Source organism: Varroa destructor, unplaced genomic scaffold, assembly GCF_002443255.2.
Source record: "Varroa destructor unplaced genomic scaffold, Vdes_3.0 BEIS01000005.1, whole genome shotgun sequence".
NCBI lineage: Eukaryota > Metazoa > Arthropoda > Arachnida > Mesostigmata > Varroidae > Varroa > Varroa destructor.
In genome coordinates, this window is record NW_019211458.1 from 29,574,181 (window position 1) to 29,596,517 (window position 22,337).

Consider the following 22,337-nt stretch of genomic DNA (forward strand, 5'->3'; position numbering starts at 1 on the left):
GACAGCAAAAACAATACCGTTAACAACAAAAACCGAATAACAACAACGAAACGCAAAACGACAGCGATAGAGATAGCTACCTCCCCGGCAGCATTGAATAGTGTAGCAGGATGATATCATAGGCACTAGCACACAACAAGATCGTCACGACTACTACCGACTAAACCGGTTGAAAAGGTAAAGGTGCCTGCGAATATTACCCATCGACCCTTAGCCAGTCAAAGCCGCCTCGACAAGATACTTGTATCAGTGGTAACAATATGGCGCAGAGAAACACCAAGAGCGACAGCGGAGTGCCGGTGACATCGCGCTGGCTAGTCGCTCTGATCGTTCGGACACTAATAAAATGAAAAAAAACAAACTGAATAAATGTAAGAAAGCGAACGGCCAAGGAAAATTAGGAAAAAAAAAAAACTGTAGATACAGCAACGGAAAAAAGCCAACCTGGAGGAGTAGATATCATTAAACGAGCGTAGCAGAAACCCAGCAGAAACCGTAGGTCTACCGTTGTTTTGGTCGTTGTACTATTACAGTCATATCACGATTTCTATTTCGTTCATTGTCTTCTGCTGCTTGCTTTTTTTTATCTTAGATGCTGTTATGTTTTTTCCTGTTTTTTTTTTTTACTTTTTTTCACCAGTAAACATCACTAGCTTAGAAAAACACACCAACACATAAACTTCTGCGTAACCCGTACAGCAGTTCCATTCAATACTACCGCAAGCACAGCGTGGCAACAATGATGCCGACAGTATCATATCAGAGTCATAGGCGACAAAGTTTTTTTATTTTTTTTTTTTTCTCTCTCTCTACGATGAAGCATTCCGCAAAAAGGTACACAAGGTAAACAACGATCCAGCAAAATCATCACCGCAGACATCAGCATCAGTCAACAAAGACGGCAATAGCGGGGCTAACATATAGTGAAAGCGCTATGCAGTAAAGGAAATATAGCGGTGGCCGCAGTGGAACCATGACGTTTGATAACTTGGCATCTCACGTAAGATGCGTATGTAGATGATGCAGACGTACAAAGTAGGTACCGCTCCACGTTGTTTTGCTGCCTACTTACTTATGGAGTTTTTCTTTTATTCCTCAGTTTCGATAACATATGAAGTGGTTTAAAAAAGCAATGGTCCGGTAACAAATAAGCTACAAGGTTCCATTACATGACTACGAGTGTTTCTAGTTGCTTTTCGGCCGGTGCATTGCTTGTCTACTGAGCTAACAGACACGTGAAGTGGTGTACATTTGAAGCATACGATTCTTTTTTGTGCTGGGGAGGGGGCATCACCTGTCGACGGTAGAATCGAACGTAAAACTCGAAACATTTATTTAAATAGTCTATACAAAAAGGCATATTGCTTGCTAGATTCCCAAATCTTATGCGATATATATTGGGTATAGATAAAGTTTGATTTTTAGTTTGACATAGAAAAGTACATGTGACAAGAGAAAGTTAAAATAGTCAAGGTAATCGAAATGTCAGATAAGTTAACGGCCACAAATCAACAATCTTGACCGAAGAACTCCATTGACTGCGCCGTCCTAAGTAACATTTCAGGTACTACGAAGATAGTCGACACTTTGTCGGTTGTTCCAGGTCGGACAGATGCCGCTTCGTTCTCAACGTGCCTGCAAAAAAAGACCCTCGAAATAGTTTATTTGTTGCGTGAAAGTTACGCCGAGTCATTGTCACCCGCGGGTTTGTTGCTACCGTCGTCATAGATGAGTCTCTTTCAGAATCAGCTAATCACAATTACGTTTATGGTTACGATTACGACTTCAGGTAGTGACAGCAGGTACGGGGCTTTGTATGTATTAGGCAGGTAAGAGAGGTCTTGTATTCACCGGTGACATATAACACTTAGCTTACCACGCTATTGCCCCTAATAGACTTGTTTACCTCTGCGGTTATGTGCGCATATTTCATCGTGGGCGAAACTGCCGTCGTCGTTGTTGATGCTGAAGCTGGTGCAATTGTGGCGGTCTGCCTTCAAGCGAAAGCCGTTGCCGACAGCTGCCGTCTGAACGAACGGTAATAATAGGCAAGAAAAAATCGACTCTCAGCCCTCTAGCATCATAAAGTAGAATATGATTATTAGTATTATTAATAGTGGTATTTTGTGCCACTGCATAGCGGATGTCGGGGCCGACTGATATTGGAAATTATATATCTAACTAGTTTATTTTCGCGAGATAAACTATACCTCATCATCACCATGACCATCAGCATAATCTAACACGTTGACAGCAGCAAAAGTAACAGCATTGACCGACGTTCGAGTTGTTGACAACGGGGTTGTTGTGACGCTATCGTTATGTTGTTGTTCATTCACAGCACTCGGCCTGTGGGAGATGTTGCCATCGTCAGCGTTACTTTACGCACGCATACCCGGTAGATAAAATAAATCGAGCAGACCTCACTTGTGTTTCATACATTTTGCACCAGTACCACGAATGGCAACACAAACAACAAACAGCATTAGCAACTACACATAATTATCAAGACAACGACTTTGACGTTTTTCAGCTGTGAAGGGAAAGCGAGCCTTGTGGGCCGATCTAATATCCTGCCATCGATATCGCCATGACCAGACTCAACGTCAGCAGCGTCTTGTTACTAGCCGGGGTGCTCCCCTAACCCAAATTCGTATCACCTTCGAAAAACAACAACGATAGATAAAAACAAGACGTAGGACGATTCGCCTGGATGATCTCCTCCTCCTGTGGCATCTTCATTTGGACAACGGATACGAAGCAAGCCCCCAGGCTATGCTTGGGATTTATATTTCTAACTTCGTCACTGTTTTTATGTCACTGCCATTGACGAACATTAAATGTTTCTGAAGTGTCTTAGAGAAGCAAACAGTGTGTTAACAACAAACCTTTCATGGAACAGAGCAGCGACCTTTAGAGCTGAAAGTTCGAGCGTTTGCTCTTCTTTTTGTCTAATTTGCTGTGTAGGCCAAAAATTGATGAGCGCTTTAGTCGCTGACAATTCATTCAAGACTTTATCCTGCCTTCATTAGCTAGTTAAACTTACTTTGTTTGCTAGCGATAGATAACGACGGAAGGTGGGAAGAAAGTTTGGTGCCACATCCGACTTCATCTTGACCTTTCAGTGAATATGTCGTATATGTAAGTGCAAGCCCAAAATCTTGACTAAACTAAGGAAACCCCATGTCATTGACAAATTTGCATTCTCTCTCAATGAGAATCCCTCTTGCCCCCCGTACTTTCACTTGTAAGAGCACTCTGCAAAATCAACAGGTACCCCAGCATACCTTTTCGTTCAGGCTGGAACTCGTTGACCCTTCCTACCTAGTTATAGCTCTGTGTGTCTTCCCGTTTTATCAGCCGTGTATACGCTTTGAGTCGTCGATTTCTTCGACGTTCTACTCATCAGGAGCCCCATGACAATATGACGCCTTCGTTGACATCCTAGCCTCCACAGCCTGTCTATGAAATTGTCTGTTTCGGTGTTCGACGCTGGCCACTGCTGTGCATAGTGCCACAGTTTGGCAAAAAGCAACGTTTTCGTTGATGGGACAACAGTAACTAGGAAACGTTACAAAAAAGTTGGGAGATAGAAAGCGCGTTTCGTTTATCATTACCTTCTTAATGCCAACACCATCCCTGCCATTGTTCTGACCATTATAGATGTCGGTTCTGTTCTTGTTTCGTGTTTGTGTGCGCGCTCTTTGCACAAAGTTGACAATCTAATGGCACTGCGACACAGCGTTTGTCTCCTTTTTACTTTTTGATTGGTCTATACACACACCTGCGACATAACGACAGGACGTTTGCTACGTTCAAGCCTATTGCTATAACTGTACACAAAACTTTTGCTTTTTTTCCATTTTCTCCGTTCCGTCAACGCAGCTCCCTGTGTCACTGTCTTTTTGGCCAGGTCGTTGACTTTGTTTCTCTGCCAGTTGTTCCCGTATGTCGGCACCAACACTATCAACAGAACACCTGTTGAACATCTGGCCGAAAACGTCACCAGCGCTGCCGCGACAACAACAGCAGCAACAAGCATCCAACGTTAACCAAAAGTCAACAGGTATACGCTGTGCCATCGCCGGCGCAGCAATGAGACGATGTCGGCGGCATCCAAACGTAAACGTCTTCGCCTGCAGAGCCCTCCAGCTTGTACTAGTGAAGGTTTTATATACCCTACACTATACACTATGATAGAATAGCAGCTCATTACCTACTGTTGCTAGCAGGCACCAGCCCATCTTATCAAGGCATTATTTTACCAGCTAGCTGTACAACGTAATACTGTATCGTAAGGGGTTTTTCGTTAACTTTTTAACAGGACTCGACATATCCACAGTGGCGCTGCTACTGATGTCGCGTGTATACAGAGCGGGCAACGTGTAAATCATTACACTACCTGACCACAGCAATGGCGGCGGCGGCGGCGGCGGCAGCAGCAGCAGCAGCTGTAACAGCGCGAGATGGAACCGTGGATGTAGCGTCCTTTTGCGCTAGCTGCCAGTAGTCGGTAACCCTAAGAGCGCGGCTGCCATTGGGGTGGTGGTTAGTGGTAGCGAAAAAATTAACGGTCGATGACCGTTGTTCGGGCCATTGCTCTTACTGATGCTGTGGTTGTTGGATGAGTAAGCACTTTCACTATCTGCCACGATTGCTCAATCGTCCCGATGGATCAGCGTCAGTCGGCGCGGCAGAGAACGGTCACTTCGGTGGTAGGTCCTCCTCCTCCTCGCACAGTAGTAACGGTTTTGGTGATGGAGGCAAAACAGGGGCAATATCGGAGGGAAGGGTGGTGACCACGACGACCACAGCTCCGTATTGCTGCTGGTTGGCAGCGAAACTATACTTGCGAACTGCCTCGTCACCCTCGAGCACGGATTTTGGTAGATCCATCTCGTCTTGCTTCGCCCCTCTTTTTTCTTCGTTGCCGTTTTTCGGCTTCCACTGCTACCACCAGCAAAACTACGGCTTTTTAGCTTCTATCTTCACGTTGGTCTTTACGTCTTGCTGGCGCGCTGAATTGTCGGGCGCTTGCTTGGGGACTGTTCCCATGTCCCTGATGATGGACCGCGTCCATTGTACTGGCACACACAGTGGCAGGCCAACAGTTAAACACACACACACACAAGGACAGACAAATATACGCACACAGGTACAGATCGTTGACTTTTTTCAGCCAATACGTTAAAACAACTACGACTTACGCTCCGCTATCTTTGTTGAGGTGAGGCCTAACTAACGCTGGTGGGGGCAATGGCCTGGTGAGAGACAAACAGACATTCAAAGAATCGGACGAGAACCAGCTTATTGGAGTTGATGTCGTTATCGACCGTCTATTATTTCCGCTGGCGGCATGGGAGACAATTGAAGACAAAAACGAGCAAACAGCTGTTGCTTGGCTAAGCTTGCTTTGACAGATGCTTTGGCAATTCAAGAAGAACAGATTGAGCCGCACCCAGACAACTTTTATACGACGACCTCTCTCGAAATTTCGTTTTCTCTCTCTCTCTCTCTCTCTCTCCCTCTCTCCCAGGCCGACAGACGAAGTTGTCCGTTCTTAGTTAGAAGAGGGGAGTGAGTGACGCGTGTAACTTTCTCATAGGGCTGCGGGAGCCCGAAGTGACGAAAGGCTAGATTTACACTATAGTTAAGTCATCTTCAGCCGCTAAACCATAAACGCAAACAGTAACCGTATGAGAACCGTTGTTTCTAACTATTGGGTAACACGTTGGTAGCTAGCCTCACTAGATGCGTCCAGAACAACTGCGTTTCAAGTAAACTCTACTTACCATTACTTCGTTACTGGGTTACAATATTTCCATTTGCTTCTATTAATATTGTTAGTATTCCATTGTTCGACTAGCACTCAACGAGCGTTCTTGCTAGCTGTTTAATTAAGCTAGTTCATTAATAACAACGCAAATAAAAATTGACCATAGACAAATATTACTCCTGCCGTTAGCGGCGGACCGAGAAAACGCTTAGTGCCCGGTCGCCTTTTGCTATGTGATATGATATAATAATTATAACCGGCGACGGTTGTCACAGCAACAGTACCGACTAGTAAAGTAGAAGGGTTAATTGAACCCGGTGTTAATGGCTGTGTCTGGTGTTCGCAAACGCCGGAAATAACAACGTCAACAACAACAACAACAATAACAGTGCCACTCGTAGCAAAGAAACGGTCAGCAAACGTCTTGGTTTCCTGCCCATTGCCGAAGTCCGTCGCGTAACGTCATCAGCTCTAGTAGGGGAACCTTCAGAGGAAGCGGCGGCGGCAGCCGTACACCATTCCAGCCCACAACTCACAATTTGCCGAAGAGAAGACGATGCGCGAAAGTCAGGCAAAACTTCGCGCGCTATAGCGGCTACGGCAGCAGATAGGGTTTAACGGCTAAACGATAATAACAAGTAAGGCAATTTTAATATATGATGCTGGATATATATATATATATAGTATCTTTTTTAGGATAAGACTAACAACCCAATGTAACATTGTCAGATTAGCACTGCCGGCAACAAGAAGGACAGAAAGGCCAAGCGGAATCATCGTAACGATAGTGGTCTTTCATCGCAATGGTAATGGCGATTATAATTAGAGCGCCAGCTTTTGTCAACGTTATCTTATCTTTTTTTCTTTCATTATTAATATTGATAAAGGGTTCGCGTGGAAACGTTCGAAATTTGAGAAAGCTTTTTTTTTTTCTGCAAAGAAGGTTGAATCCATTATACTGTTGTTTTTAAAGGAATTGAACGTGTACATGAACAAACAGTGATCTGATGCAGGCTCGTTACAACTGTACCAGTAGGACATAGCTACGTGTAAGTCACTGTAGATGAAAAGGCTAATCTTGGAATTCTGCCCTCTAAGCCGCTGCCAGGATTCGATGCTTCTAGGTGATAGAAGTATTCGAACCTGGGAAAACGGACTTGGTATCAACTTTTAGCTAACAACATTAGAGTAAGCTCAAAGAACTCACCAAAAGGTCAATGTGAAAGCTGGAAAATTGAATTGGTCCTATTATTATTATTAGGAGCATACCAGCCGTGAGATACGATTTCAAAGGTTATCGTTTACAGCCACTAAATCCTTTCTGCATAGGAATCTTGATTATACTTTAAGCATGAACACTGCGTTGAGTGGCCAATGTCCAATTGTATTGCAATCCAAATAAACATCGAGGCGGCATCGGGTACTTACCTGCAAGCAAAGTTAAGAAGGTTAGATGGAGGGTTTATAGTACATATACTACTGAATCTAGCCTTCTGTGCTGAATACGTATGTTCTATTGAACCGAGCAGCGCAAGGAAATTATTGAAAATACTATCCTGTACACGGTTTCCGCTGGATTTTTATTCTCAACATTCAAATACAAAAAAAGTACGTAAATAATAAGTATAGTAGAGATATGATGCGCTACCTTGTGTGCGTTCACAATCTCAACAGATACTTTCAACAGCCTTAACAAAAAGTGTCCTGTTTTAAACAGTATCGCATCTTAAACCCCACTCGCTCAAGTCGCTGTTGCACTGACCGGCGTATCCTTAGCCGATGCACTCATATGATGCGTTTCGTATCAATGCGTTCGTTCTTTTCCAGATAGTAAACATCTTCTAATTTCATGACTTCAACATGCTGCTAAAGCTTGCTAGATCGATCACCCCCTAGAGTTCAATGAAGATAAACACACCTTCTTTTTTTTGTTTTTATATCGATTCTTTTCCACCCATTGCCAAATGATTAATAATTACCCCTCTTACTACGAATGGTTACGGAATGGACTATCACGAAATCGTATTGAGAGAAGGGGTTAGGCACAGCCACAGTTTGATGAAAGTTGTAACCGGCTAAGAATTGCACCCTCGCAAAATGATGTTCTTTTTGCATTCATTCAGAAGTTTTTTGTGTGTACATTGCTCTTATTGTAGCCATTGAGTTTTGCTATGGCTATCGTGCTTAGTAAAATCGTTGTCAACTACGATCAACAACGGATTATTGTTATGCAGTAGCCCCCACACTTAAGAAAAACAACCAGGTGGACTTTGATTATTGTCTCCGCTGTAATTACTCAGGCGGATGACTTGTCGTTCGTTGATATCATTTGTCCTTTTCGATTCGTCCGCGTCCCTGGACTCCTCCCAAACTCGTCCTTTTCTGTATCTTTATACCGGCAGATTCAACAGCGTATTCATGATATATCCACCTGGCCGCATTGCACCTTACCATGAGTGGTACTATATCTAAATTTTATTGTTGTAGTATGATATAGGAAAGCTATTAACTTATATATAATTATTATATATATTAACTTATAATAGGAAAGCATCAGTGCTATCAACGCTATTATGACTGGCGGCGTCTCACGGCCCTACTGTTGAGGAAGGCATTTTTTCTTCGTCTTCGTTTTCATCTTTTTCCCCCGTAACACTACCTAACTTATCGTAGAAAATCGTATCATCGGAAAGCGTCGCCAGCGCCAACGATAGCAATGTCGCCAACGGATGAAACAGTTCCAGAATGAGAACGAGCATGTAATAGGAAAAATATGGGCAGGATAAACAACAACGACTCTTACCGAGATTATAAACTTACTGCCCAATCAACATTGGCAATATTCTGGAAGTAGGTTGTGCAAGCAGCGTCTCGCAAAAAGTTCGGACTTCGTTACTTCGTCTATCATGGTGACACCCTGTCATTGCTACTGCTTTGAAAAGTGGTGGGCGGTTCGAAAATGTAGAAATGAAGAAGCCCACGAGCGACGGTAGAAACGCCAATAATATCGATAGCAGGAGTAGGGCAGTACCAATCGCTGAGAATAGGTTAAACATGGCCAGCCTATAGGGACGCCAACTTTGAAGCAAACCTTAACGAATCCGAGAAACGGTAAAGCGATCCTAGACCGGAAGGTTCGACACCGAAGACTAAACCGCCAAGAAGAAAAGGATGAAGATGCAGAGCAGAATATTAGGGAAAGAAGAAAGCTCTACTTAGGCTTTTTGGCTGTGCTTCATTACTGACCAGCACCAGGATTCTTGCTGACTCCGTTGTCTTACCCTGTCACGGTTATGAATAGCGGTTCCGTCAACACACGACATCGTCATCATTATTATCATCACCGCACAATGTCGGCAGTGACGATCCCGCCATTTCCGCATCGTCATCTTCGATATGCTTGGTGTGGCTTGGCGTCACTGAATCAGCCATTATCGTTGCGTTAAATACGAGACAGGCCTATCCATTTGCCAGCTGTTCTGAACCGAACAATTGGGCCCTAAGTAGTCGTGCTGGTTCGTTGACAATCAAGACAGAGAGTGCGAACGGACCTTCAGCGGTGAACTATTTCTACTAAAGATGTCTGAGAAAAAAGGGGAAAATCATCATATTACACATTGGAACATTGTAACAACTGGCGGGGGGTTAGAGGCATCAGCAACCCCTACTGGCTGTTTATGTTCACAGAGTCAATAAAAAAACAGACAGCAGGCAGCAGGCTGTGCGAGGTAAAATGGGGAAGCATTGAACTTTTGCACCTTCACGATTTGGCGTGACGAGTACGCAAGTACTATGTGTTTCTAAACAATTGATAGGAACAGGGTTATCCTGTATCTATTAGCATTGCATAACGTTTCAATGCAAACGAACTATTAGGCAAATATTCCGGTTCGTCGGATATTCATTTGTGACCAAAAAGCAGCTCTAACAACAGCAGCAGCAGCCATTCTAATTAACAACGAACTAATTGCCGCAACGATGTTAGAATTTGTTTATGTAGCAGCACCTAGAACACGACTATATGGAGTATAGTTACCGCTCTAGATAGCTAATATCTAGCCGGTTAGCCAGCAAAGATCTATTTGTTCTACTGCAACCCGCTGCTCCCCTGGGTCGCTGGCTGCCAGATGCCAAACACTATACTCCTGACTCTGCCTTTTAACGCTGGATCACTGCACGAAAACCGCCTCTACGGGTAGTTGAAGCGGATGCGGCAAGACGTGGGCCGCGACGTCTCATTCGGTTACGCAATAGTTCTGGCTAGCGTTAACGGCGACACCAGCTGGTTATGCTGTTTAAGGCATTCGCCGTAGTAACGCATTGACAGTGGCCATAGTGTTGGCCCGGTCGTAAACTCGATGTGGGGCCCAGGAGCGTCGCTGATGCGCATCCACTCCAGTTTCTTCCATCATTTTCACAGGCGGAGGCACGTAGCTGGTGGCACAGCACCACAGTCGACGGTTCCATTGTAACAAGCGAGCGGTCACTGCTTCGTACTGCAGTTATTTCAGTGAAGTAACTGTAGTGATCTTGCAAACGTTCGAACACTGCATCAGATCTTCCATCCCCTATTGCATTACTGTGACGCTGAACAGCCCGGCGTCACGATGCCGCGAATGGAGTAAACAGAGTCTGCTCAGACTGTGCAATTGCGGCTCGTTCGGCAAACGGCTGCATGACGGACAAGTAATAATAATCAACGATGCCAAGCAGGGTCAGCACCAATAGCGGCAGCGGCAACAACAGGAAAATCGGGCACCGGAATAAGGTATCAGAGTGGGTCAAACAGCTCGGCAAAGTGCCGGGAACTTCTCGCGGGTCCCAAAACAGGCGAATCGTTGGAAGAATCGAAGCCAGCGGCAGGCGATCACCGTCGTCTCCGGAGGTTGGACAACATGGCTTAGCATGGATTATCGAACATCACTCTAAAGGTGAAAATATTTACTTTGTTGGTTATCAAAGAAATGACGCTATGATGTAGCAGTAATGGATAGTATTTTGTCTCTTATTTAAATAGAGTTAACTACCGTACGTCTTTTTGTGCACGGTGGGACGAAACGCGTTATCCTCATAGTGGATGGGAACTGAATAAAAAACAGATGCGTGACCTTTGAGACACTGGAAACGCTCATGCTATGCATCGTGCAGGCACTTGTCTTCGCCATTAGTCAACCATGATTTAATTGATCGATCAAACTCACACTCAATCATCGCACACAGTAATTAGCTTAATGGTCACACGAACATATGGGTTTCCTATTAAAATGAATAATATCGGCGTATTATAGGCCGTTATTTAACAGACATAGTGAAATGTGCACGAAGGTACAGAAGCTTTATCCCGCGTCTACTGGCGTTGCTTGATTCAGAAACATCGTCGCCCGTCGGCCTTCAGCCTTCATCCCATCGTTCGCTCTTCACGAGCGAACTAACACTGCCAGCCGACAAAAAGCGTTTGCTACCTCCTCTAATAACAAACTTTCGGGTGAAGAGCTGTCTAGTGTCAGCAAAGCCAGTGGGCCCAAACATGTTACTGAGTCCCTTTCCGTTCGCTCGTGCTCGTCAAGTACATTGTATCTCTCCACCTCCACGTTCCACTCGTCGATTCGGTCCGTCATATTGTCTCTGTGTGCCTGTCATTCAATATTCTACTTCGATAGCACTTCACTCATTCGTAGGGGGTTTTCCCCAAGCTCTCTACCGGGAGTGGCCCTGTGCTGAGAACTTCACTCCGCTGCCGTCGACCAATTTCACCGCAGTACGTGCGTGACCCCCATAGAAATTTTCAAGGTTACCAGCGTCATCATACGCGATAGAAGCTACGGTAGCTGGTAACTCGGACTGCAGTTGTTGCTGTATTGCTACTGGCTTCAGAGTCAGAAATTCCAGAACGAAAGGAGCACTTAACCGAGGACGAGGGGGGCAACGGAGCCCGGAGGTACTATTTGTAATATTATCTTGTTGTGTTTCTCTATTGTATTAGCAATAGGCAGCGAATAACAACAACAAGTGGATAGGTATTTGAAAGTTAATTAAGTAATTGTGGGTGCAGCTGGTTCTTGTCCTATAAATCTAAATTGTGCACCTAGCGTCGCCATTTTTGCACTCCAAATAAAAAACAGAAGCCAGAAGAAGACAGAAATCAGTAGCCCAAAAGCTTCTAATAATTAATACGCTTTCAATACGAAGGCCACGCTGTGGAAGTCTTGCGCGCAGATATCTAATCGGAGAATTAAGTTTCAAACAAAATTGATTGTGAGCTTTTAACATTATCCTAACTTTTACGGCAGTGTTTATTGAGGACTTCATGCTGAATGCCGTTATAAGCCCCGTTTACTGGATAGAAATAGTTAAGTGCTATAACGTGCTGATGTAAATGCTGAGAACGCAAAACCTGTCGCGAAACGCAAGGATACCTCGATTCGCTGAGAAATGTAGCTTGGCGGGCAAAACCTTAACGGTTCCAGTAATGTGAACCTTTTGGCATGGTAGGAGCTTTTTTGTTACGACCTTGAGCGAGCTGGTCGGGCCTGGTCAAGACAAAGGCAAGGAACAAGCGTATCGGTCAAGTCGGTCAGCTCAGGTGCTTGTGTCTACACTTTGCTTGAGTATTACAAGGTTGTGGCGATGGCATTGGTTAGATGCTTTACTTTTGTGTGACTCTTTTGGGGGCAAGCGTCACAATAGACGAGTATCTGTTCCAACGACAAGCAGCAATCGGCCAGGTCAAAGCGAAATTAACTTACTTGTTTAGAGATAGGAAGATACATTTAACCGTTCAAGCGTTTCTTTGACACCGTATTAACAGTTGTTAATCAATGTAACGGGTGGATAATTGATGGGTGTTATCGTAGCGCTCAGCATTACCTAACCACATTGTAACTCCGTGACCAGGCATTTTCTTCCCATATTTCGGTAAACTTTCGCGGCTAGTAGTTCTGAATCGACTTTTAGGTATGGTAGGCAGGCAAGGTCCGCACGTTACGCAGGCGACTGGTCGGACCCAGTGATTTCGCTAAGCCAGGTGTTAAAATGTTGCCAAGGTCGTATTCATGTTAAACGGGTTCACCGCCCACATACGCTGCCACAGTCCTTTCTAACTCTTCGTATTCTTACGACACGTATCGTATCGTATACTTACATAGCAGGGCAGGCTTTAACGGCGAATTGGAAAAGGCAAGAGGCCCAAAGAGCCTAAACAAATGTCATCCAGTTGAACACTCCACGCTGTTTGTACTGCAGAGCGAAAAGGCCACACCTCGCCTGCTAGCCAAAGACCTCTCCGCTGCACCTGAACGGGCAAGCGGCTCATTAATGCGGGTGAGTTCGACCAACTGACACGAGGCGAGAGGGCCAGTGGACAGCTACTTTACCCCAGGCTGAATCGATGTGGGGGGCACGTCGAAACTGCCAGAGTTTCAAAGCGCTCCACAGACAATAAAGAGAAATTGGGGTTTAAGGTGTCCGTTCTCGACCGGCCGATAAGTAGACCTGCACTTCACAGCTAAAGGAATTGGCGACAGCTAGGCGAGACTTGGTTGTGATCGTGACCAAGTTGGACACTAACGGTGTTTCATGCGGACGTTAAACAGCTTACTTCTTAAGAGAAAGCTCGGGGGCAAAATGGCCCACACCTGTCTTGCTGCACACTTGGAAGTCGACTTCGCACCTTTGTGCGACACAGAAATATATGTAGATACACTCTTATATAATCCACAGGATGTAATTGTATGTCGAACTCAATGCATATGTAATCTATTCTAGCACTTACGATACAGATATGCGATCGACTTGCGATACTTTTGTTAGCTAATAGTCGCTAGTAAGAATTGCTATTTTTGTTTGTAAGGTGGACGGGCAAAATTGCAAATCACTTAGCCACCTCAAAGCGACTACAACCTTTCCTCAACGTACGGGTTGTTCTATATAAGTGTGCTCGCTCGTAGAAATCAACGCTGTTTAGAGTGACAATCTTCTCCTTGAAAGGTACATGTCCGTAATTCTTGGCCCTTCATTCTTGAGTGTATCGTTCGCTAGCGCTTGTGACACATATGGTTTAAAACGTCGCGCCAGAAGCACGAACGCCTTTGCAGCCACAATGCAGGTATCCGGTGAGATGCCACGATTATGGGTGGAGTTCCTGAAGGATTAAGATGACGGTGCCCAAGAAGCGCCTTCCAGCCCAGAATCGAAGCCAGCTTCGTAGCCTGTTCAATATAAGACTTTAAATACCTCAGACACTAAAAGCATGTGGGCGTCTAGAAGGTGATCTTTTACTCGATAAGCAGAAAATATTAAGTTTATTTTAAAGGACAGGAGGCGCTGATCGAATGTCGTTCGTACGATTTCGTTCGGTCGTATGGTTCGTTTTAAGCCGAGTGGTGTTACAGTGAAGCGCCATGGTTACTACGCCGCAATGATTATCCTCCTCCGTAGTACCACCAAATTATATTTCTAGAAGTAACTGCCAAAATTCACAGCTGAACAGAGGCCACTGCCAGCAAGACACGTTTGCGTCAACAACTCAGTTTCTCCTGTCACGGCAACTACTGAAGACTATTGGCTGAGGGCTAAGTGTTGATGATCGAAGCTCTTCTTTTATATTCGGTACTCGGGTAAAAAATCAATAATTACTCGTCCGTCATACCTCATTTAGAATGAATTGTCAAGGGATCAAATTTTTCTAGCGACTGCTTACTGCGTTCTTTTCTAAGTAGGTGTCATTGCGAAGTCATCTACAAACACTTCATTCAGAAGCGATTAGGACTGGGTCCTGGTTCCAGAAAAATTAGGATGGCTAATATGTCTCTAAAGAATATCTATCCACACTTGATTGGGTTAAATAACTTTCTTTATTTACTCAACCTATATATAATATGTGTTTTTGGTGGGAATTGAAGCACCAAGCTCTGCGCTTTTTCAAGCACAGACTTGGCCATCCAAGCCATCCCATCGAATGCGTAGAATTGCGTGTTCAATATGTAATCTACGTCATACGTGACTAGTTACGTGAGAAAGGTTTTCTACCGAATCATACTCAGCAGACATAACATATGGTGAAATTATAATTTAATAATATTATATTTGGTTATAAAACAAGGTGATGTTATTTTCCCCCAAGCTTCCATCCTCTCCGATAGGGTTATGTCAGGCTTTAGTAACTTGCAAGTTCTTAACGGAGTATTGAATTAACATTAAACACACGTAACCACACACAAGCGCCGACACGTCTCTGATTGCCAGCATGTCCACCGCGATCACCGACAATCGTTCGCCGTTATTATATATAAAAACTGTAATAACCGGCTCGTATTACAAACACTTTTACTTTCTCACTGTCTTAGTAGTAGTGATGGTGGTGCCTTATAGCCGATAGTGGCAGCTGCCTCATATAGACGGTAAGTGCGGGTGTCCAGTGAAGTCGAGAAAGCAGCGCCGTCACTTGTTTCGCACGTCGTGCTATGCCGGGGCCCTGGAAGACTCGATGCAACGGTGATAGCCACGATGTCCAGCTTTTCGGGGAAGGAGTGAACGCCCACTAGATGATGGGCCACCGCAAATCGACATCTATCTACATGTGTGAAATGATGTTACTCCCTGTATCAACAACATGTCAATGTGTATCTATCTGATGGTCCACCCAACTTCAACGGTTAGTTGCTGTTGTCCATGCACCAACGTACGGTGTAGCCTTCAACGTCGTGACTTGCCATTGGCTGCCTTTGCCGCTATAGCTTGCTAATAGCTAACGGTTGCCGTAGGGTGATGGCAACAAGTGGCAAGCACCTTTTGAGCAAATTGTTTAGGGCTCGCGCGCCAAGCGAGCAAAGCTCTGCTGCGAAAGCTGTGTGATATCTATTTCCGGCTACGACAACAGTAAGACTGGATATCACATCCGTAAGCTTTGGACCAACCTGAGCTTGGAACATGACAAGGCCCAAGCACAAGAATCGGAACGGCAGTTAGCTGTCAGCAGTGTGCTAACAACGGGAAAGGCCTACAGAAAGAAGCAGGACCTAGAGCGCCTAGGTGACGCGGTAGATTTTCGAAAGGCAGCAGCCTGCAGCAGCAGCAGATCATTTCCTCCGAATTAGTCGATTATAATAGAATGACCACGTGCGGGAGAGACGTAGAGAAAATGCAGACATCAACGTGATCATTCGTTGCATAAACGAACGCTAACATGGAAGAAGCTGAGGTTATCGCCATTTTTTTCTTGTGACGGTTGTCACAGCAGCCTTACGTTGCCTATTGCACGCACATATAACCGCACTTGTATATGATGTGCTAGCGTTAGAGTTAAGATGTGTGTCGGTCCTCCTAATCGATCACCACTAGCTCACATTTTTGTACCAGCTTCCAGAGCTTACAGAGCTACGGTATATGAAACAGAATGCGTTTTATAAAAGTTACCGCATAGAGTTACATTACACTAACTGGCCCTAGGGATCAGGCCAAGGCGGGACACTGTACATGAAATAAAATACCATTGATCCCTGATTTGACAAAGAAATTTAAAAAAACTGAGCTGTTGTAAAATACGACTCAGCCTATTGTATTTATATATATATATATATCAGGTTAAATTAAGGCGGCATACTTTGTACGCACGGTGCCACGCGCTAGTATTATACTGTCAATAATATTCTAGATGGGATTGTTTTGAAAGAATACGTTTTAGAATAGAATGACATTCTGGCCAATGACGAGCATAGGTACTTATTGAACATGGAGATTTGTTTATAGCACAGCAATAAACAAGCACAACAGCTATATAGGTTTCAATGTGATCAAGTTGGCTTGGAAGAACTGCCCGCAGATTAATGGAGTTTTACATCATTCCTTGAACAAACTAGTGTCTGGATGTGCCAGTGTTTTAAAAGTGGCTTCAACACAGGGCAGCGAAACTTCACGAGGATCAATACTAGATCTTCAAACAAGCTATCAATGATTGTAAATTCTTCTTTTTCAGCCATCATTAAAGCCTTTTCTCACAAGCTAAACGTCCTCTCTCCGCTTTGACGAGTAACTGATTACTTTCGTGTGTTAGGTAGGCCATATGCTTTAACTTTGTGGGATCATATAAGCTAACGGCATTCATCGGTGGCCTTAGCTACTGCTTTCCTCAAAACCAGTATGCTACTGTAGGCCTACGAAATGGTCTAGTGGGTGGCGAACTTACTGGCATAATTCTTCTTCTGCCGTAGCAACAGTGATCTTAAGTAAGTGTTCTCTTGTATAGACACGACCCCCCACCATGTCCTGCATGAATAATCTGTGCTACAACGGTTCGCATTGGTATATTCTGCTTGGGTGATGGTCTTAGTCTGTCCTCTTTGCTGCTGCTGGTACTGGTGATGCTGGTGCTTAGATTCGTCAACAAAAAATTCCGCTGAAATGACGGCTTCGTTGCCATCGTCGCATATAAGGCGGTTATAAAAGTTGCAGTAGCGGCGGGGAGTAGCAGTGATAGTGAATGTTCCCATCTCATCTCATCCCCGTTGCACCTTAACCAACAGCGAATATTTCAGGCCGCATAGACTTCTCCGATCGAACGCCAGCTGCTGATAGCACTCGCGAATGCTCATGTCGACCAGCGAAGCTATGAACTGATACCGAAACCGGCGCTGCTAAAGGAAAACTTCAAAACAACAGCGCACCCAGCAGCAGCAGCAGCAGCAGCAGCAGCAGCAACAACATTACATGCTAGCAAAGCCGATGGCAACCAAGTACCCTTCTTTCCTTCCGGTGACATCGCATCCGTCACGCGGCTGGCGCACGGTAGCTGAAGCTGACGTTAACGCAATGCCTGCTGACGAGTAAAGGCTCCAACAACGCCAGCGACAGCAGCAGGAGCCGTTATATCACCGTTAGATAATACCTTGCCCGGCCAACGGCTGACAACGGTGACTTTTCGATGGGGACGCCGAGCCGTTCATTCGCTGGCGGTCGCTCGTTCATCGTAGCCACGCTGACGATAGGCACGTTTGAGCTACCGCCGCCGCCGCCGCCACCGCGTCTGCCGGCCTTCGGCCGAGACGGGAACCGCTCAGCTGTTATTTTGGCGTCGTGCGCCCATCTGCTAGTCGACCGCTGACGAATGACCGCTATTGCGGCTGCTGTTATCGCATCGATATCTTCGCTGTTATGTTAGTGTTCGAAGATATTGTTGTTGTAATAGTCCCAGTCTTCACTTTGAAACCTGCCGGGATGCACGCGCGCATAAAAGCGCGCTGATCGCTGCTGGACACAGCGTCGTTGTCGTCAACTTAGTAAAAAGCAACAACATTGGTGGCATCAGCATCACACGAAGGTGACCTTAGGACTCGCTACTGTGATAATAAGAATGACGCAGCAGCAGCAGCAATAGCTTCCAAGTCCACATCATCGCGTTCCGTCGTCTTCACTAACAGGAACAGCATTAGCAGTGAGCTGCGTGTGTGAAAGTAACAGGATAGGATTATTGCTTATATTGTGGAAAAGGGGTGCAGGAAAATACCGAGGTGACGACCTTTTCACAAAATACGTTGGATAATGGAAAGTAGCAATGGCAAGTACGATTGAGACGTAGTTCGTGACGCATGTACGTCCTTAACGTTATCATGTACTATGCTTGATACCTGTTCGAGTACAACAGACTGTTTTCGCATGAGTCGAAGTTGGGCTTCCTCCCGGCTTCGGTTTTTGCCTCCATCTCAAACGAATAGAAGTAGTAGTTAAATACATTGCATCGTTACTCTGTGATTCTAGCCGTTCGGCATAGAATACGAAATTTATTGCACACGTGCGTACTCGTTATCTCTCATAGCTGTCACGCATTGACTCGGGACCATTGTCACAAGTTGCAACATGATTTGCACAAGCAACCTCGTACGAAATGTGTGGAAAGGCAGCGTACATTGCTTTCATTAACAAACAGATGGCGAAGCTGTGATGAGCTCCTTAATAGTTACCAGCAGCCGACTGGCATAACGAGGGCAATACCTGCATGGATCAGATATTTGGCCAGGGTGGAGGGGGCGGAAAAAAAACCAAGTCGAACCACTGTATGTTCGTTATAAACTGGCAATGCTATTATACGTACGTAATATTAGAACGGGACGTTAAACGGCTGTAATCGTGTCTTCATTTACGCCACAAGTTACTGAGTATCACGGAGAGCTGGCTATGGCTGGCTAGTTAACCAATCCTTATAGTATATAAGATTTGTATACGTACGTATAAATCGGCATATGCCAGCTGCCACCTATAGCGTAACTATTGTCTAAGCGCGTGAAGGTTACTGTCAGTAAAAGCAGATACCCATTTTCAGGTACTCATTTGTCATACTAGATATTTATATTTCGATTAATTATTTTTATTCGAAATTATTTTACCTGCCTTCTTTTAATTGGTACTTTACATTGCAGATGAACGCCAACATGGCTTGCATATATATATATATATATATATATATATATATGCAAGCTCGTTATAGGAAAAAGTAGCTTAGACATTTTCTGAACAAACCGGACTCGTCAGTTCGTTCAAGCTCTGCTAAGCCCAAAACCGAATTTCCAAAGGAGCCACTTTACGTATCCGTAATAAAGACAAAGAAGTCCCGTTGAGGCAGGCATTTTTTTGGTAAGACACTAATGTAATTAGATTCGTATGTGAAACTATTTTCCTTGTCGGACAATAATTATTTATAATGAACGCTGCGAATGCCAAGTGCCTGGATAATGTTTTAAAAAGCTAACTACAAATGGGGAAAGGAAGATCGACAAAACACATAACACTTGCGTAGACTCTGACTTCGCTCGAATTTCGTCTGCTGGAGTGTATTTTCAGAGATACGATCCGAAATCTGGCAATTCAGTTACCAATACGATGAAAGCTAAGGACACGTGTAAATAAAGGCCTACATTGAAAAACATTTGTGTGATTCCGGTATTGCTTCGATGAACATTTTTCTGCCACAAAGGGCTCTAAGCCTTTCCAGTTTTTCTATAGCATTTTTCATAGAACTCAAATGATTTCCTATGCCCTTAATGCGAATTCTCCTGTTTGTTTGTTTGTCGTATCGGCGATTTAGCATCGTATCCATCGTGCGCCACCGTTACCACGAAAGTTTGGATCCTAACGGAACTGCATACAACATTCGCTTTTGGGCCTAGACTATGCCTACTGGCCATCTCAGAATGACGACAGAGATTTTCCTTTGGAGTAGTGCAGACAGGCTTCAGGGAATAACTCAACGAAAGAGCCATGAAATCAGTGCAATGCCTACGGACAACACAATAAGCTTGGAGATGGACAAACCCTTCAGGCCGGCGGGATCAATTACTATTTCTGCCTATCAATATATCCTACCGTTCAAAACTTGCCGGCCGACGTAGACAAGATTAAGCAGGCAAACGCAGGACGAGAGAAAAGACCAGCTTCGGGTCCGCCGCGTCAACAACACAATAATCATCAGCAGCGTCATCGTCGTCATCATCATCATCACGATCACCATTATAATCAAGTAATGCAGCAACGAAAAGTCTGCTTGTCGCTCAGCAGAGCAAGCCTCCCAACGTGTTGTTCTGTTTTCAGTGTCGCAAGAGTCATCGATAGCTGGGCTAGAGCCTGACTTTAGACACCGTCTAAGCGTCCACAACCAAAACCTCTTATTCCTACAGCGTGACCAGCAGCCACGACAAGCCGCGTGATGAAGAGCGCATTAGCTGAAAGAGCCGTCGAAGAGGAAGACGGGTTAGAAGATGACAACTTCTATCTGCGACGCTCTTCTCTCTTTTTTCGCTTGCTTCATATCTTTCTTTGGAAAAACGAAAGGTAGGACGACGGAGTAAAGAAGGTGCAGTCTGTATGGGATCGCTACTGCCCGCGCGCGGCTCAGAGAAGTCCTATGCGTTTGTTCCGACCAAGAGCAGAAGAGACAGTAGTTGAGTTTAGGAAGTACCGACACAGCAGTTAGCACAGGCGACGCATGACCGGGACTACGATTCCAGCCCTTCGCCGCCTGTAACTCCGCGACTAAAACTCGCCATTGGCAACAGCGTACCTTGGGGCCTCCGGCCGCCAAAGCGACCCGTGAATGAGCGCTTAACGGCTGTAGTAGAAGTTGTAGTAGCATTGTCTACTATCGAGCTACTCCTGGAAGTGGTAGGAGAGCCATGCGAGACGAGATTGCTCGCCGCAGAAAGTCTGTTTGGAAAGAAGCAAAGCAGTAGAGGTAAAGGAAGATCGCTGTAGTGACAGGGACGGTATGACGACTACAGCAGCGGCAAAATTACTGGTTGGTTGATTCAGTTGGCCGGCAGGGAGGGGTGAACGATTGAACGGGATTGCTTGAAACTTTGAAAGGAAAAAGGTGCGTAAAGAAGACACGATGAATGGATGGTAAGATGGCCGGATGATCTTACCGGTAGGCCTGGGCGGATGCATAGACTTACGGAAAGAGCAACGACACGACGTCGGACTTGAGGGTGCAGCGACTACAGTTTTCTCTGTAAGATACCGTAATGGCGGATACTTAGGTACTAGCTGTCCAATCTAGCCTTCTCGTACCGCTCTGTACCACTTCCACCATAGGCTAGGTCGCATAGTGGAGGGGTACTAGAGTAATCGCTATGGAATGAAGTAGCTAGAGTAGTTGTTGTAGTTTTTCTTTTCGAACTAGATATAGATATGTGTAGATGTGTGGGTAGAAAAGCCAAGCGTGTACAGCGAATGCACACTGCGTTACGCACAGCCGCGTAAGGAGCATAGATAGGTTAGTTAGCTGGTAAAGGTCTCGCACAGAATAGAGAAACCATTCCACATGAGACGCTTATTGAGTCAGAGGAGAGGGACAGACCACTGTGGAAAGCAGAAACATCGCAGCAATGGGAAAGGGGCCTGTAGGCAACGTGGCAAGCCTTTGACCCTCTATATCCCTATATAATGTTGTTTCAACGAGAAGCACAGCGCCAATAAAGTATAATATTGAATAATCATACACATTATAATCGTAATTATGTTCGATTTGAAAATTTCTATTTGAATTTGGCTCCTTTCGAACGTTCGGACTTTGCCTAAACCTGAGCTGCCACTGGTTGGACATAGGCGCTTTTGCTTTTCAAATATGACTAGCTTACAAGGTTCATGCGCGTGTAGCTGTTGAGTTAATATTATATTTGTAGTGACCACATGCTACTAATCCACTCATTGCTTAAAACAATGGCTTATATACAGATTTGGTAAGCAGGTTTCTTTTTTAGGCGAAAAAAAACAATATCTGTAATTTGCTAGTTATTGCAATCTTATACCGATCACACTCTACAGTGATTGTTTTCTTCAGTGTATAGGAACTCATGTGCCTATTTGTACGGGATTCTAAGGGAGTGTACATATGTTCAGAAGTACAACAGTTAGCCTTTCGTTCGCGTAGTTTTGGGATCAACTTGCACCAGCTCTGTCATCCATATATTTTATTGTGGCTTATTCATAATAAAGTGATATGCAGTCTTTGCCATGTGGGTCTGGTGATTCTTTGACTCTTGGCATGAAGCTGGCTGGACTTGTGTCTTTCCGTTCA

The 22,337-nt window shown here is 44.8% G+C and overlaps 2 protein-coding genes and 1 long non-coding RNA gene across 10 annotated transcripts in view; 1 reads left to right on the top strand and 2 right to left on the bottom strand.

The window, feature by feature from the left end:
* The window catches only part of Mef2 (myocyte enhancer factor 2), a 111,091-nt gene that overhangs the window by 62,336 nt on the left and 26,418 nt on the right, over positions 1 to 22,337 (bottom strand). The window contains exon 1 of one of the 2 annotated variants that reach the window (XM_022806733.2): positions 445 to 1,068. The exons of the other annotated variant lie outside the window; for it this stretch is intronic. Coding sequence (XP_022662468.1) covers positions 445 to 463 — 19 coding nt within the window. The 5' untranslated portion in view covers positions 464 to 1,068. Of the gene's footprint in view, positions 1 to 444; positions 1,069 to 22,337 lie in introns of those variants that run through there. 2 annotated transcript variants of the gene reach the window in all.
* On the top strand, positions 907 to 21,758 carry LOC111250879 (uncharacterized). Of its 7 annotated transcripts, none has more exons than XR_002673545.2 (4): positions 907 to 1,035; positions 1,604 to 2,038; positions 2,534 to 6,414; positions 19,851 to 21,758. It is a non-coding gene; the product is annotated as an uncharacterized LOC111250879 (long non-coding RNA). The 7 variants fall into 7 exon arrangements; XR_015329069.1 differs by having other exon boundaries at positions 913 to 1,035; positions 1,554 to 2,038; XR_015329070.1 differs by having other exon boundaries at positions 919 to 1,035; positions 1,565 to 2,038.
* Positions 1,524 to 3,739, bottom strand: LOC147755518 (uncharacterized). Its single transcript, XM_086990917.1, has 4 exons — positions 3,618 to 3,739; positions 2,211 to 2,349; positions 1,907 to 2,027; positions 1,524 to 1,635 (listed from the first exon to the last, which is right to left on the bottom strand). Exons 1-4 carry the CDS (start codon positions 3,656 to 3,658, stop codon positions 1,568 to 1,570), a joined length of 369 nt encoding a protein of 122 aa, XP_086847043.1. The 5' UTR covers positions 3,659 to 3,739; the 3' UTR covers positions 1,524 to 1,567.

Excerpts from the sequence above, each read along its gene's own strand:
- LOC147755518 (XM_086990917.1), bottom strand. The coding sequence starts at position 3,658 with ATGGTCAGAACAATGGCAGGGATGGTGTTGGCATTAAGAAG. Across the intron at positions 2,028-2,210 it reads ATGGTCATGGTGATGATGAG|ACGGCAGCTGTCGGCAACGG; the intron begins GTATAGTTTATC and ends CCGTTCGTTCAG. Across the intron at positions 1,636-1,906 it reads ATGCGCACATAACCGCAGAG|GCACGTTGAGAACGAAGCGG; the intron begins GTAAACAAGTCT and ends CTTTTTTTGCAG.